The sequence below is a fragment of the Salvelinus alpinus genome, chromosome 4 (assembly GCF_045679555.1).
Source record: "Salvelinus alpinus chromosome 4, SLU_Salpinus.1, whole genome shotgun sequence".
NCBI classification, from domain to species: Eukaryota; Metazoa; Chordata; class Actinopteri; order Salmoniformes; family Salmonidae; genus Salvelinus; species Salvelinus alpinus.
The window spans coordinates 5,695,437-5,712,936 of record NC_092089.1 but is presented as its reverse complement, the minus strand read 5'-3'; the positions used below and the strand labels follow the sequence as shown (position 1 = coordinate 5,712,936).

Genomic DNA, 17,500 nt, shown 5'->3' with positions numbered 1-17,500 from the left:
ATCACACATCTACCCCCTCACAGTTTACTATCACACATCTCCCCCTCACAGTTTACTATCACACATCTACCCCCTCACAGTTTACTATCACACATCTACCCCCTCACAGTTTACTATCACACATCTCCCCCCTCACAGTTTACTATCACACATCTCTCCCCTCACAGTTTACTATCACACATCTCTCCCCTCACAGTTTACTATCACACATCTCCCCCTCACAGTTTACTATCACACATCTTCCTCCTCACAGTTTACTATCACACATCTCCCCCTCACAGTTTACTATCACACATCTTCCTCCTCACAGTTTACTATCACACATCTCCCCCCTCACAGTTTACTATCACACATCTTCCTCCTCACAGTTTACTATCACACATCTCCCCCCTCACAGTTTACTATCACACATCTTCCTCCTCACAGTTTACTATCACACATCTCCCTCCTCACAGTTTACTATCACACATCTCCCTCCTCACAGTTTACTATCGCACATCTACCCCCTCACAGTTTACTATCAGACATCTCCGCCTCACAGTTTACTATCACACATCTCCCCCCTCACAGTTTACTATCACACATCTCCCCCCTCACAGTTTACTATCACACATCTACCCCCTCACAGTTTACTATCACACATCTACCCCCTCACAGTTTACTATCACACATCTACCCCCTCACAGTTTACTATCACACATCTACCCCCTCACAGTTTACTATCACACATCTACCCCCTCACAGTTTACTATCACACATCTCCCCCCTCACAGTTTACTATCACACATCTCTCCCCTCACAGTTTACTATCACACATCTCCCACTCACAGTTTACTATCACACATCTTCCTCCTCACAGTTTACTATCACACATCTCCCCCCTCACAGTTTACTATCACACATCTTCCTCATCACAGTTTACTATCACACATCTCCCCCCTCACAGTTTACTATCACACATCTTCCTCCTCACAGTTTACTATCACACATCTCCCCCCTCACAGTTTACTATCACACATCTTCCTCCTCACAGTTTACTATCACACATCTCCCCCCTCACAGTTTACTATCACACATCTTCCTCCTCACAGTTTACTATCACACATCTCCCCCCTCACAGTTTACTATCACACATCTTCCTCCTCACAGTTTACTATCACACATCTCCCTCCTCACAGTTTACCTTCTCCTTCTCAACTCTAAGTGGATTTAGCAGTCAACCAGAACAATAACACGTTCTACTGTCCTTTTCCAGAAAAAGACAGAAAAATCCTGCGTGACTAATCGGGTACATGTGTATCAGAAGAGTCAGCCATTAGGTATTGTGTTTACAACCACAGTCAAATAAAAGGATTAACTGTGTTTGGAATCTCCAGTCGGGCCTTCGGTACCAGCTGTGGGACGGTTCTGTTCAGCTCTACTGACAGCAGAACAGACCCACTGATCACTGTTACACGGTGTGGGTCAGGACCCAACTGTCCTGGGCTGAGAATAGGAGACGCCACAGCAGGGACGGACGGACGCGCCACAAGGTGGTGAGGTATCGGAGGAGGGTTGGGAAGAAGACATGTAGAGAGAGATGGGGAGGGGGGAGGAGATGGGGAGGGGGGAGGCGAGGGAGAGGAGGAGGGGGGGAGAGGGAGAGGAGGAGGGGGGGAGGAGAGGGAGAGGAGGAGGTGGGGAGAAGAGGGAGAGGAGGAGAGGGAGAGGAGGATGTGGGGAGGAGAGGAAGAGGTGGGGAGGAGAGGGAGAGGAGGAGGTGGGGAGGAGAGGAAGAAGGGGGAGGAGAGGGAGAGGAAGAGTGAGAAGCGTACGTACCTGTAGTGTGAGTCGTTTGACGGCGTCCCAGACGTGAGCGATCAGTTCCTTCATACGTTCCTCTGAGGTGCTCCAGGTCTCTGGAGAGGAAGGCATCACCTTCATAGGGATGGACAGAGGACGGGACTCTGGGGGGGGGGGGGGAGAGAGAGAGAGAGAGAGAGAGAGACAGAGAGAGAGAGAGAGAGAGAGAGAGACAGAGACAGAGAGAGAGAGAGGGGGGTGGAGAGGGAGAAGCACAGTTAATATACCGTTATTAGGAGACGGGACAAGAGAGAATGGGAGAGAGAGAGACAGAGGGACATATCTACGGAGCAGAGAGACAGAGACAGAGGAACATATATATGGAGCAGAGAGGCAGAGGAACATATCTATGGAGCAGAGAGACAGAGGGACATATCTATGGAGCAGAGAGACAGAGGGACATATCTACGGAGCAGAGAGACAGAGGAACATATCTATGGAGCAGAGAGACAGAGGAACATATCTACGGAGCAGAGAGACAGAGGAACATATATACGGAGCAGAGAGACAAAGGAACATATCTACGGAGCAGAGAGACAGAGGAACATATCTATGGAGCAGAGAGACAGAAGAACATATCTATGGAGCAGAGAGACAGAGGAACATATCTATGGAGCAGAGAGACAGAGGGACATATCTATAGAGCAGAGAGACAGAGGAACATATCTATAGAGCAGAGAAACAGAGGAACATATCTACGGAGCAGAGAGACAGAGGAACATATCTACGGAGCAGAGAGACAGAATAACATATCTATGGAGCAGAGAGACATATGAACATATCTATGGAGCAGAGAGACAGAGGGACATATCTACGGAGCAGAGAGACAGAGGAACATATCTATAGAGCAGAGAGACAGAGGAACATATCTACGGAGCAGAGAGACAGAGGAACATATCTATAGAGCAGAGGGACATATCTATGGATCAAAGAGACAGAGGAACATATTTATGGAGCAGAGAGACAGAGGAACATATCTATAGAGCAGATAGACAGAGGAACATATCTATGGAGCAGAGAGACATATCTATGGAGCAGAGAGACAGAGGAACATATCTATAGAGCAGAGAGACAGAGGGACATATCTATGGAGCAGAGAGACAGAGGAACATATATATGGAGCAGAGAGACAGAGGAACATATCTATAGATTAGAGAGACAGAGGGACATATCTACGGAGCAGAGAGACAGAGGGACATATCTACGGAGCAGAGAGACAGAGGAACATATCTATAGAGCAGAGAGACAGAGGAACATATCTACGGAGCAGAGAGACAGAGGAACATATCTATAGAGCAGAGGGACATATCTATGGATCAAAGAGACAGAGGAACATATTTATGGAGCAGAGAGACAGAGGAACATATCTATAGAGCAGATAGACAGAGGAACATATCTATGGAGCAGAGAGACATATCTATGGAGCAGAGAGACAGAGGAACATATCTATAGAGCAGAGAGACAGAGGGACATATCTATGGAGCAGAGAGACAGAGGAACATATATATGGAGCAGAGAGACAGAGGAACATATCTATAGATTAGAGAGACAGAGGGACATATCTACGGAGCAGAGAGACAGAGGGACATATCTACGGAGCAGAGAGACAGAGGAACATATCTATAGAGCAGAGAGACAGAGGAACATATCTACGGAGCAGAGAGACAGAGGAACATATCTATAGAGCAGAGAGACAGAGGAACATATCTACGGAGCAGAGAGACAGAGGAACATATCTACGGAGCAGAGAGACAGAGGGACATATCTACGGAGCAGAGAGACAGAGGAACATATCTATAGAGCAGAGAGACAGAGGAACATATCTACGGAGCAGAGAGACAGAGGAACATATCTACGGAGCAGAGAGACAGAGGAACATATCTACGGAGCAGAGAGACAGAGGAACATATCTATGGAGCAGAGAGACAGAGGGACATATCTACGGAGCAGAGAGACAGAGGAACATATCTATAGAGCAGAGAGACAGAGGAACATATCTACGGAGCAGAGAGACAGAGGAACATATCTACGGAGCAGAGAGACAGAGGAACATATCTACGGAGCAGAGAGACAGATGATCATATATACAGAGCAGAGCAGGTTTGAACGTCAGATCCTCATCAGTATGGCATATGTCTGATGTATTCAGTCAGGACATCAGGACACTTCACTGTGAGCTCATCTCTGAACCCACAGAGAGATAGCCAAGGGGACTGTGTACAGTAATGGCGGTGGACACGGATATACATGACAAGGCTTGAAGGTCCTGCCTCCTGACGTGACTACGTATGTTTGTTCCAGCCAGCAGACACTGATGGTAACAAACAGACACACGCATCATCACACAACACAAACCACCAGGAGCAAGCCCCGTTAAACTAGCCTGGCCAGGGAGCAAGACCCGTTAAACTAGCCTGGCCAGGGAGCAAGCCCCGTTAAACTAGCCTGGCCAGGGAGCAAGCCCCGTTAAACTAGCCTGGCCAGGGAGCAAGCCCCGTTAAACTAGCCTGGCCAGGGAGCAAGCCCCGTTAAACTAGCCTGGCCAGGAGCAAGCCCCGTTAAACTAGTATGGCCAGGAGCAAGCCCTGTTAAACTAGCCTGGCCAGGGAGCAAGCCCCGTTAAACTAGCCTGGCCAGGGAGCAAGCCCCGTTAAACTAGCCTGGCCAGGGAGCAAGCCCCGTTAAACTAGCCTGGCCAGGGAGCAAGCCCCGTTAAACTAGCCTGGCCAGGGAGCAAGCCCCGTTAAACTAGCCTGGCCAGGGAGCAAGCCCCGTTAAACTAGCCTGGCCAGGAGCAAGCCCCGTTAAACTAGCCTGACCAGGAGCAAGCCCCGTTAAACTAGCCTGGCCAGGGAGCAAGCCCCGTTAAACTAGCCTGGCCAGGGAGCAAGCCCCGTTAAACTAGCCTGGCCAGGGAGCAAGCCCCGTTAAACTAGCCTGGCCATGGAGCAAGCCCCGTTAAACTAGCCTGACCAGAAGCAAGCCCTGTTAAACTAGTCTGACCAGGAGCAAGCCCCATTAAACTAGCCTGGCCAGGGAGCAAGCCCCGTTAAACTAGCTTGACGACTCAAACTGAATTATTCCGCTGCTCTATCATTCGCTATATACTTCAGTCTGAAGGCACGTTACCATTGATTCAGGTGTATTCCACCAAAGCAATGTTTCCTGGAAACGGCAGATATAAAATACATTTTCAAAACGTCGACAACAATTTTATCCCTTTGGACAGGGGTGGATTTTTCTTTTGTCAAACTTTCTTTATTGCGACAAACGATGGAATAAATGACGTTTGCCAAATCAAATCAAAGTTTATTTGTCACGTGCGCCCGAATACAACAGGTGTAGTAGACCTTACAGTGAAATGTTTACTTACAGGCCCTTAACCAATAGTGCAAAAAAAGGTATTAGGTGAACAATAGGTAAGTAAAGAAATACAAACAACTTTTGTAAGGTAAGCGGGACACGTGATGTCGTCACTTAACTATAAGCTCCACTCTATATTTAATTCTAAACGCCTACTGCTTCAAAATATACTCAACTATATAAATAATGTTTCCTTTGAAGGACAAGGATTGCTTTTCTGATTGGCTAGCTAGTTTCACCATCCAATCACGTCAGATGTACAGGAGTGCGCTCTACAACGTACTCCCATTCTAGACATCGTAGGAGAGGTATTCAGATCCAGATGCATTGTGGAGAAGAAACTAACATCCCTGGGCGTAGCCTAGCGTTAGGCCGGAGCCAGGAGTTTGGGGAGTCAGGAAACCATTAAATCCCATCCAACTTTCCTGATGACACACACACACACCTTGAGTCAGTCAGTGTGAGAAAATAGCAAATGCACCCATCCACCACCATATAGCGTCAGTTAGCTAGCTAGCTACAGTAGAGGGCATGGTAAAACCATCATTGTAGCTAGCATTAGCATCAGCTAGCTATCTACAGTAGAGGGCATGGTAAAGCCATCAGTTTGTCTAGCATTAGCATCAGCTAGCTATCTAGCTACAGTAGAGGGCATGGTAAAACCATCATTGTGGCTAGCATTAGCATCAGTTAGCTAGCTAGCTACAGTAGAGGGCATGGTAAAACCATCAGTGTGGCTGGCATTAGCGTCAGTTAGCTAGCTAGCTACAGTAGAGGGCATGGTAAAACCATCATTGTGGCTAGCATTAGCATCAGCTAGCTAGCTACAGTAGAGGGCATGGTAAAACCATCATTGTGGCTAGCATTAGCATCAGTTAGCTAGCTAGCTACAGTAGAGGGCATGGTAAAACCATCAGTGTGGCTGGCATTAGCGTCAGTTAGCTAGCTAGCTACAGTAGAGGGCATGGTAAAACCATCATTGTGGCTAGCATTAGCATCAGCTAGCTACCTACAGTAGAGGGCATGGTAAAGCCATCAGTGTGACTAGCGTTAGCATCAGTTAGCTAGCTAGCTACAGTAGAGGGCATGGTAACGCCATCAGTGTAGCTAGCGTTAGCGTCAGTTAGCTAGCTACAGTAGAGAGCACGGTAAAGCCATCAGTTTGGCTAGCATTAGCGTCAGTTAGCTAGCTACAGTAGAGGGCATGGTAAAGCCATCAGTGTGGCTAGCTGGCGTTAGCGTCACAGGTGAGAGAGGGACTATGGGGTCTCTGAAGAGACATTAAGATATTATTCCATGATTTAAAGGTATGCCTGCTAAGCTCAGCAACTCGCTATATAGCTCTCCTCTGTCCCACAGCTGTCAGGAAACTATGGTGATGATGTCACCCCTCCTGAAATACCTCTCTTTCCTAAGTATCACTAAAACAGCTGAGGGGGTTTCCAGGGTGACAGAGAGAGGGTTTCCAGGGTGACAGAGCCAAATCAAGATGGCAGGTGGGTTTTTGTGGTCGCCGTGGCATCCTACCCCATGCTGAGGGTGGAAGGACTGAGCTCACAGGTGTGTGTGTGTGTGTGTGTATGTGTGTGTGTGTGTGTGTGTGTGTGAAAGAGTTTCCGTGTATATGTATGTAATTATGACAGAGAGGCCATACATTGACCAAGATAATCATGTCTCCTTCCTTCGCCCTACTGTCTGTTGTGGTAGTGGGGAGGGGGGTAGATGGTGGTGGTGGGGGTGGGGGAGTCTGTTGTGGTAGTGGGGAGGGGGGTAGATGGTGGTGGTGGGGGTGGGGGAGTCTGTTGTGGTAGTGGGGAGGGGGGGTGATGGTGGTGGGGGGACCTGATGTGGTTTAGGGTATAAAAGCGACGTCAACTTCCCAACATTACGACCAGGAATACGTCTTTCCCGAAGTGGATCCTTTGTTCGGACCTTCACCCTGGACGTGGGATCTAATCTCAGAGGCCGACCCAAAACAACGCGGTCGCCGCAGGAGAGGCGGACAGGGCGGCCTACTGGTCAGACTCAGAAGGCGAGCACACAATCCACCGCTCCCGAGCATATTACTCGCCAAAGTCCAAACTCTAGACAACAAGGTGGACGAATGTAGGGCACGAGTTGCCTTCCTGAGAGATATCAGAGATTGTAACATTCTCTGTTTCACGGAAACATGGCTCACTCGGGATATGTTAGAGTCAGTACAGCCACCCGGTTTCTTCAAGCATCGCGCCGACAGAAACAAACATCTCTCTGGTAAGAAGAAGGGCAGGGGGGTGTATGCCTTATGATTAACGACTCATGGTGTAATCACAACAACATACAGGAACTCAAGTCCTTTTGTTCACCTGACCTAGAATTCCTTACAATCAAATGCCGACCGCATTATCTACCAAGATAATTATCTTTGATTATAGTCACAGCCGTGTATATCCCCACCAAGCAGATACCTCGACGGCCCTGAAAGAACTTCACTGGACTCTATGTAAACTGGAAACCCTACATCCTGAGGCTGCATTTATTGTAGCTGGGGATTTTAACAAAGCTAACCTGAGAACAAGGCTTCCACATGTCTATCATCATATCGAATGCGCGACACGGGCTGGTAGCATTCTGGACCATTGCTACTCTAACTTCTGTGATGCATACAAAGCCCTCCCCCGCCCTCCCTTCGGCAAATCTGACCACGACTCCATTTTGATGCTCCCAGCCTATAGACAGAAACTAAAACAGGAAACGAACCGTGCTCAGGTCTATCCAACGCTGGTCTGACCAATCGGGCTTCAAGATTGCTTCGATCACGTGGACTGGGATATGTTCCGGATAGCCTCAGACAACAACATTGATGTATACGCTGACTCGGTGAGCGAGTTTATTAGCAAGTGCATCGGGGATGTTGTGGCTATTAAAACATTCCCCAACCAGAAACCGTGGATTGATGGCAGCATTACGCGCAAAACTGAAAGCGCGAACCACTGCTTTTAACCAGGGCAAGGTGACTGGAAACATGACCGAATACAAACAGTGTAGCTATTCCCTCCACAAGGCAATCAAACAAGCTAAGCGTCAATATAGAGACAAAGTAGAGTCGCAATTCAACGGCTCAGACACAAGAGGTATGTGGCAGGGTCTACAGTCAATCACGGATTACAAAAAGAAAACCAGCCCCGTCGCTGACCAGGATGTCTTGCTCCCAGACAAACTAAACAACTTCTTCTTCTTTGAGGACAACACAGTGCCACTGACACGGCCCGCTACCAAAACCTGCGGGCTCTCCTTCACCGTGGCCAACGTGAGTAAAACATTTAAACGTGTTAACCTTCGTAAGACGGCTAGCCCAGACGGCGTCCTCAGAGCATGCGCAGACCAGCTGGCTGCTGTGTTTACAGGCATATTCAATCTCTCCCTATCCCAGTCTGCTGTCCCCACATGCGTCAAGATGGCCACCATTGTTTCTGTACCCAAGAAAGCAAAGGTAACGGTACTAAATGACTATCGCCCCGTAGCACTCACTTCTGTCATCATGAAGTGCTTTGAGAGACTAGTCAAGGATCATATCACCTCTACCTTACCTGACACCCTAGACCCACTTCAATTTGCTTACCGCCCCAATAGATCCACATACGATGCAGTCGCCGTCTCACTGCAGACTGCCCTATCCCATCTGGACCAAGAGGAATACTGTTCATTGACTACAGCTCAGCATTTAACACCATAGTGCCCTCCAAACTCGTCATTAAGCTGGAGGCCCTGGGTCTCAACCCTGCCCTGTGCAACTGGGTCCTGGACTTCCTGACGGGCCGCCCCCAGGTGGTGAAGGTAGGAAACAACATCTCCACCCCGCTGATCCTCAACACTGGGGCCCCACAAGGGTGCGTTGCCACGCACGCCTCCAACTCAATCATCAAGTTTGCAGACGACACTACAGTGGTAGGCTTGATTACCAACGACGACGAGACGGCCTACAGGGAGGAGGTGAGGGCACTCAGAGTGTGGTGTCAGGAAAACAACCTCTCACTAAACGTCAACAAAACAAAGGAGATTATCGTGGACTTCAGGAAACAGCAGAGGGAGCACTCCCCTATCCACATCGACGGGACAGTAGTGGAGAAGGTGGAAAGTTTTAAGTTCCTCGGCGTACACATCCCGGACAAACTGAAATGGTCCACCCACACAGACAGCGTCGTGAAGAAGGCGCAGCAGCGCCTCTTCAACCTCAGGAGGCTGAAGAAATTCGGCTTGTCACCAAAAACACTCACAAACTTTTACAGATGCACAATCGAGAGCATCCTGTCGGGCTGTATCACCGCCTGGTACGGCAACTGCTCCGCCCACAACCGTAAGGCTCTCCAGAGGGTAGTGAGGTCTGCACAACGCATCACCGGGGGCAAACCCGAGCCACTGCCTGTTCACCCCGCTATCATCCAGAAGGCGAGGTCAGTACAGGTGCATCAAAGCAGGGACCGAGAGACTGAAAAACAGCTTCTATCTCAAGGCCATCAGACTGTTAAACAGCCACCACTAACATTTAGCGGCCGCTGCCAACATACTGACTCAAATCTCCAGCCACTTTAATACATTTCATAAATTGATTTAATAAATGGATCACTAGTCACTTTAAATAACGCCACTTTAATAATGTCTACATACCCTACATTACTCATCTCATATCTATATACTGTACTCTATACCATCTACTGCATCTTTATGTAATACATGTATCACTAGCCACTTTAAACTATGCCACTTTATGTTTAAATACCCTACATTACTCATCTCATATGTATATACTGTACTCTGACCTGTTACTGTACTCTATACCATCTACTGCATCTGGCCTATGCCACACGGCCATCGCTCAGCCATACATGTAGATGTAGATATTCCTGTTCCATCCCGTTAGATGTGTGTGTTTTAGGTAGTTGTTGGGTTACTTGTTAGATATTACTGCACGGTCGGGAACTAGAAGCACAAGCATTTCACTACACTCGCATTAACATCTGCTAACCATGTGACCAATAACATCTGCTAACCATGTGACCATTAACATCTGCTAACCATGTGTATGTGACCATTAACATCTGCTAACCATGTGACCAATAACATCTGCTAACCATGTGACCAATAACATCTGCTGACCATGTGTATGTGACCAATAACATCTGCTGACCATGTGTATGTGACCAATAACATCTGCTGACCATGTGTATGTGACCAATAACATCTGCTGACCATGTGACCAATAACATCTGCTAACCATGTGACCATTAACATCTGCTAACCATGTGACCATTAACATCTGCTAACCATGTGACCATTAACATCTGCTAACCATGTGACCAATAACATCTGCTAACCATGTGACCATTAACATCTGCTAACCATGTGACCAATAACATCTGCTAACCATGTGACCAATAACATCTGCTAACCATGTGACCAATAACATCTGCTAACCATGTGACCAATAACATCTGCTAACCATGTGACCAATAACATCTGCTAACCATGTGACCAATAACATCTGCTAACCATGTGACCAATAACATCTGCTAACCGTGTGACCATTAACATACGGGGGCCCACGGGGCTGATGGTCGAGGGGGGGGGGGGGGGGGGATCATCCATGACAGGCCCCGGCTACTGACTTCAGTCTCCTAACCTTATAGGCTCTGGAGGCTCTCAGAGGCCAAACTGAGCTCCGTAACGCATCGCCGTGGGCCCCCGTATAGTTCCGCATTGACATGATTGGTTGACGGTAGGTGAGGGGGCGGGAGGTCCCTGTATAAACACAAACTCACTTCCTTCCACAACAGCGCTGCTCGGTAGAACCGTAAGAAGTATAAATGTCCTTGACTTCTGCAGAGGCCCATATCACCGTAAACGCTGCACGACCAATGCAGACGTCGGATTGACCATGAAGCGCATTTTTACCCCGAAAACATCAACAACCACCGCTCCTCTCTGTAGGCCCAGGGAAGGCCCGGGTCTTTCAACACGGGAACTTAGGTTGGCTGTCAAATAGCACCCTATTCCCTATTTAGTGCACTACTTTATACCAGGACCCAATGGCACCCTATTCCCTATATAGTGCACTACTATAGACCAGGGCCCAATGGAACTCTATTCCCTATATAGTGCACTACTTTTGCCCTACATAGTGAATCGGCTACCATTTGGGACGGAGGCTTAGACTGTGCTCACCCAGGGTAGGCCCAGGGTCGACCCAGAGTAGGCCCAGTGTAGACCCAGAGTAGGCCCAGTGTAGACCCAGAGTAGGCCCAGGGTAGACCCAGGGTAGACCCAGAGTAGTCCCAGGGAAGACCCAGGGTAGGCCCAGGGAAGACCCAGGGTAGACCCATAGTAGGCCCAAGGTAGACCCAGAGTAGGCCCAGTGTAGGCCCAGGGTAGACCCAGAGTAGTCCCAGGGAAGACCCATAGTAGGCCCAGGGTAGACCCAGAGTAGGCCCAGGGTAGACCCAGAGTAGTCCCACGGAAGACCCAGGGTAGGCCCAGGGAAGACCCATAGTAGGCCCAGTGTAGGCCCAGTGTAGACCCAGAGTAGAGGCAGGGTAAGCCCAGAGTAGGCCCAGTGTAGGCCCAGGGTCGACCCAGGGTAGAGGCAGGGTAGGCCCAGGGTAGACCCAGAGTAGGCCCAGTGTAGGCCCAGGGTCGGCCCAGGGTAGAGTCAGGGTAAGCCCAGGGTAGACCCAGGCAGGTAGAGACATTATAAGCATTACAGCTCCATCTATTAAACCAGACACGGTCCTGGAGGTCTGGAGAGGAGAACTCAAAGGGGTTCATGCTGATTCATAACGGTTCGTTTAAACGGAGGACCATCTCTTTTAAAGAGGTGAATCTGAGCCTGTTAGAGAGGCTGTAGGTCTGTTAGAGAGGCTGTAGGCCTGTTAGAGAGGCTGTAGGACCTGTTAGAGAGGCTGTAGGTCTGTTAGAGAGGCTGTAGGTCTGTTAGAGAGGATGTAGGCATGTTAGAGAGGCTGTAGGTCTGTTAGAGAGGCTGTAGGTCTGTTAGAGAGGCTGTAGGTCTGTTAGAGAGGCTGTAGGCCTGTTAGAGAGGCTGTAGGTCTGTTAGAGAGGCTGTAGGCCTGTTAGAGAGGCTGTAGGACCTGTTAGAGAGGCTGTAGGACCTGTTAGAGAGGCTGTAGGCCTGTTAGAGAGGCTGTAGGACCTGTTAGAGAGGCTGTAGGACCTGTTAGAGAGGCTGTAGGCCTGTTGGAGAGGCTGTAGGACCTGTTAGAGAGGCTGTAGGCCTGTTAGAGAGGCTGTAGGCCTGTTAGAGAGGCTGTAGGACCTGTTAGAGAGGCTGTAGGACCTGTTAGAGAGGCTGTAGGACCTGTTAGAGAGGCTGTAGACCTGTTAGAGAGGCTGTAGGTCTGTTAGAGAGGCTGTAGGTCTGTTAGAGAGGCTGTAGGACCTGTTAGAGAGGCTGTAGGCCTGTTAGAGAGGCTGTAGGTCTGTTAGAGAGGCTGTAGGTCTGTTAGAGAGGCTGTAGGACCTGTTAGAGAGGCTGTAGGCCTGTTAGAGAGGCTGTAGGCCTGTTAGATAGGCTGTAGGCCTGTTAGAGAATAAGTGTCAGGCTTAGCGGCATGGTGCTGTGCTGTGGAGGCATGGGATGGGCCTCAAGGCTGTGTGGGCGACTCGCAGAGGTGATGGAGGGAGCATCCAGAGGCCTCTCAAACCGCCCACGCTGTAACGATTCCTCAGGGCCTACTCTCCTCACTGAGTTCTGGAATATACTGGTTATTCCCTGTAGCAGAGCAGAGCAGTGTTATTCCCCTGCCTCATGCCATTACAGCCCCACCCTCAACCCACCCTCTTCTAGAACTCTCTCTTTACTTCTTTATTTCTCTCTCTATCACTGCCTCGCACTCTCTCTCTCGTTCAGGGTCACTGTTGTCAATCACATATACATGAAACCAGGGGCTTTAAAAACTGGGGCCAAAGCATGACAGAAGAGATGAGAGAGAGAAGTCAGAGAGAGAGAGTCAGAGAGAGAGAGAGAGAGGGAGAGTCAGAGAGAGAGTCAAAGAGAGAGAGAGAGAGTCATAGAGAGAGAGAGAGAGAGAGAGAGAGAGAGATAGAGAGAGAGAGAGAGAGAGAGAGAGAGAGAGAGTCAAAGAGAGAGATAGAGAGTCAGAGAGAGAGAGAGAGAGAGAGAGTCAAAGAGAGAGAGAGAGTCAGAGAGAGAGTCAGTCAGAAAGAGAGAGAGAGAACAATATGTACACTATATATACAGCAGTATGTGGACACCCCTTCAAATTAGTGGATTCGGCTAATTCAGACACAACACGTTGCTGACAGGTGTATAAAATTGAGCACACAGCCATGCAATCTCCATAGACAAACATCGGCAGTAGAATGGGCCTTAGACTTTCAACATGGCATCGTCATGGGAGGCCACATTTCCAACAGGCTCCGTGTCCCTCTGTCCTACTCTGTTATTAAAACAGGCTCTGTCCTACTCTGTTATTAAAACAGGCTCTGTGTCCCTCTGTCCTACTCTGTTATTAAAACAGGCTCTGTCCTACTCTGTTATTAAAACAGGCTCCGTGTCCCTCTGTTCTACTCTGTTATTAAAACAGGCTCTGTCCTACTCTGTTATTAAAACAGGCTCCGTGTCCCTCTGTCCTACTCTGTTATTAAAACAGGCTCCGTGTCCCTCTGTCCTACTCTGTTATTAAAACGGGATCCGTGTTCCTCTGTCCTACTCTGTTATTAAAACAGGCTCCGTGTCCCTCTGTTCTACTCTGTTATTAAAACAGGCTCTGTCCTACTCTGTTATTAAAACAGGCTCCGTGTCCCTCTGTCCTACTCTGTTATTAAAACAGGCTCCGTGTCCCTCTGTCCTACTCTGTTATTAAAACAGGCTCCGTGTCCCTCTGTCCTACTCTGTTATTAAAACGGGATCCGTGTTCCTCTGTCCTACTCTGTTATTAAAATGGGCTCCGTGTTCCTCTGTCCTACTCTGTTATTAAAACAGGCTCCGTGTCCCTCTGTCCTACTCTGTTATTAAAACAGGCTCCGTGTCCCTCTGTCCTACTCTGTTATTAAAACAGGCTCTGTGTCCCTCTGTCCTACTCTGTTATTAAAACAGGCTCCGTGTCCCTCTGTCCTACTCTGTTATTAAAACGGGCTCCGTGTTCCTCTGTCCTACTCTGTTATTAAAACAGGCTCCGTGTCCCTCTGTCCTACTCTGTTATTAAAACAGGCTCCGTGTCCCTCTGTCCTACTCTGTTATTAAAACAGGCTCCGTGTCCCTCTGTCCTACTCTGTTATTAAAACAGGCTCCGTGTCCCTCTGTCCTACTCTGTTATTAAAACAGGCTCCGTGTCCCTCTCTCTCTCTCCCCCAGATCTCCCTGCCAGGCTGGCCTTGGCCGGTATGTTTCCCATTACAAGTGGTTTACAATAAAATGAAGTGTTGTATATTCTTTTACAGCTGCACGCAGAGGCAGCGACTAACTTTTTAATAACTGACCGGGGTATTTGTTTTGGATGCAGGTCGATGTTTATTTAAATATTTATCCGACTTCATTTGTTAGAGTGCTGTTGAAGCATGCCACAAAGCCAGAGCAGAACAGACTCCCCTGGCATGGAGGGATGGAGGAGTGGAGGGATGGAGGAGTGGAGGGATGGAGGGGTGGAGGGATGGAGGGGTGGAGGGATGGAGGAGTGGAGGGGAGGAGGAGGGGAGGGGTGGAGGGGTGGAGGAGTGGAGGGGTGGAGGAGTGGAGGGGTGGATGGATGGAGGAGTGGAGGGGTGGATGGATGGAGGAGTGGAGGGGAGGAGGGATGGAGGAGTGGAGGGGAGGAGGGATGGAGGAGTGGAGGGGAGGAGGGATGGAGGAGTGGAGAGGAGGAGGGATGGAGGGGAGGAGGAGTGGAGGGGAGGAGGAGGGGAGGGGTGGAGGGGTGGAGGAGTGGAGGGGTGGAGGAGTGGAGGGGTGGATGGATGGAGGAGTGGAGGAGAGGAGGGATGGAGGAGTGGAGGGGTGGAGGAGGGGAGGGATGGAGGAGTGGAGGGGTGGAGGAGTGGAGGAGTGGAGGAGTGGAGGGGTGGAGGAGTGGAGGAGTGGAGGAGAGGAGGGATGGAGGAGTGGAGGGGAGGAGGGATGGAGGAGTGGAGAGGAGGAGGGATGGAGGGGAGGAGGAGTGGAGGGGTGGAGGAGCGGAGGGGAGGAGGAGTGGAGGGGAGGAGGGATGGAGGGGTGGAGGAGGGGAGGGGTGGAGGAGTGGAGGGGAGGAGGAGGGGAGGGGTGGAGGGGTGGAGGAGTGGAGGGGAGGAGGGATGGAGGAGTGGAGGGGTGGATGGATGGAGGAGTGGAGGGGTGGATGGATGGAGGAGTGGAGGGGAGGAGGGATGGAGGAGTGGAGGGGAGGAGGGATGGAGGAGTGGAGAGGAGGAGGGATGGATGGGAGGAGGAGTGGAGGGGTGGAGGAGCGGAGGGGAGGAGGAGTGGAGGGGAGGAGGGATGGAGGGGTGGAGGGATGGAGGAGGGGAGGGGTGGAGGGATGGAGGGGAGGAGGCATGGAGGGATGGAGGGGTGGAGGGATGGGAGGGGTGGAGGGGAGGAGAGGCGGAGGGATGGATGGAGGGGAGGAGTGGGAGATGGAGAGATGGAGGAGTGGAGAGATGGAGGGATGGAAGGTGGAGAGATGGAGGGTGGAGAGATGGAGGAGTGGAGAGATGGAGGGGTGGAGAGATGGAGGGGTGGAGAGATGGAGGGGTGGAGGAGTGGAGGGGTGGAGGGATGGAGGGATGGAGAGGTGGAGGAGTGGAGAGATGGAGGGGTGGAGAGATGGAGGGGTGGAGGAGTGGAGGAGTGGAGGGGTGGAGGAGTGGAGGGGTGGATGAGTGGAGGGATGGAGGGGTGGAGGGATGGAGGGGTGGAGGGATGGAGGAGTGGAGGGGTGGATGGATGGAGGAGTGGAGGGGTGGATGGATGGAGGAGTGGAGGGGAGGAGGGGTGGAGGAGCGGAGGGGAGGAGGAGTGGAGGGGTGGAGGGGAGGAGGCATGGAGGGATGGAGGGGTGGAGGGATGATGGAGGGGAGGAGGCATGGAGGGATGGAGGGATGTAGGGATGGAGAGGTGGAGGGATGGAGAGGTGGAGGGATGGAGGGATGCAGGGATGGAGGGATGGAGGGATGATGGAGGGGAGGAGGCATGGAGGGATGGAGGGATGTAGGGATGGAGAGGTGGAGGGATGGAGGGGTGGAGGGATGGAGGGGTGGAGGGATGCAGGATCTCTCTGTTTCTCTCTTTCATCTCCGTTTCTCTCTCTCCTCTCCGTTTCATCTCAAATTCAAATTCAAGCTGCTTTATTGGCATGAAAAACATTGTGTCAATATTGCCAAAGCAACAATGTATACAATATACATTGTAATACAATTAAAATAATGACAAATAATAATATAGAATGGCAGTAAATAATACAAAATTAAATATAAAAAATAGTAATCTCTCTCCTCTCTGTTTCTCTCTCTCCTCTCTGTTTCTCTCTCTCCTCTCTGTTTCTCTCTCTCCTCTGTGTTTCTCTCTCTCCTCTGTGTTTCTCTCTCTCCTCTGTGTTTCTCTCTCTCCTCTCTGTTTCTCTCTCTCCTCTGTGTTTCTCTCTCTCCTCTGTGTTTCTCTCTCTCCTCTGTGTTTCTCTCTCTCCTCTGTGTTTCTCTCTCTCCTCTCTGTTTCTCTCTCTCCTCTCTGTTTCTCTCTCTCCTCTCTGTTTCTCTCTCTCCTCTCTGTTTCTCTCTCTCCTCTCTGTTTCTCTCTCTCCTCTCTGTTTCTCTCTCTCCTCTCTGTTTCTCTCTCTCCTCTCTGTTTCTCTCTCTCCTCTCTGTTTCTCTCTCTCCTCTCTGTTTCTCTCTCTCCTCTCTGTTTCTCTCTCTCCTCTCTGTTTCTCTCTCTCCTCTCTGTTTCTCTCTCTCCTCTCCGTTTCTCTCTCTCCTCTGTGTTTCTCTCTCTCCTCTCCGTTTCTCTCTCTCCTCTGTGTTTCTCTCTCTCCTCTCTGTTTCTCTCTCTCCTCTCTGTTTCTCTCTCTCCTCTGTGTTTCTCTCTCTCCTCTCTGTTTCTCTCTCTCCTCTCTGTTTCTCTCTCTCCTCTCTGTTTCTCTCTCTCCTCTCTGTTTCTCTCTCTCCTCTGTGTTTCTCTCTCTCCTCTGTGTTTCTCTCTCTCCTCTCTGTTTCTCTCTCTCCTCTCTGTTTCTCTCTCTCCTCTCTGTTTCTCTCTCTCCTCTCCGTTTCTCTCTCTCCTCTGTGTTTCTCTCTCTCCTCTCTGTTTCTC

General features: G+C 50.0%; 1 protein-coding gene across 1 annotated transcript in view; it reads right to left on the bottom strand.

Annotated features, from left to right (window-relative positions):
- The window catches only part of LOC139572810 (intermembrane lipid transfer protein VPS13B-like), a 920,449-nt gene that overhangs the window by 485,371 nt on the left and 417,578 nt on the right, over window positions 1-17,500 (bottom strand). Inside the window, exon 22 of the mRNA XM_071395592.1 lies at window positions 1,819-1,946. Coding sequence (XP_071251693.1) covers window positions 1,819-1,946 — 128 coding nt within the window. The remainder of the gene's footprint in view (window positions 1-1,818; window positions 1,947-17,500) is intronic.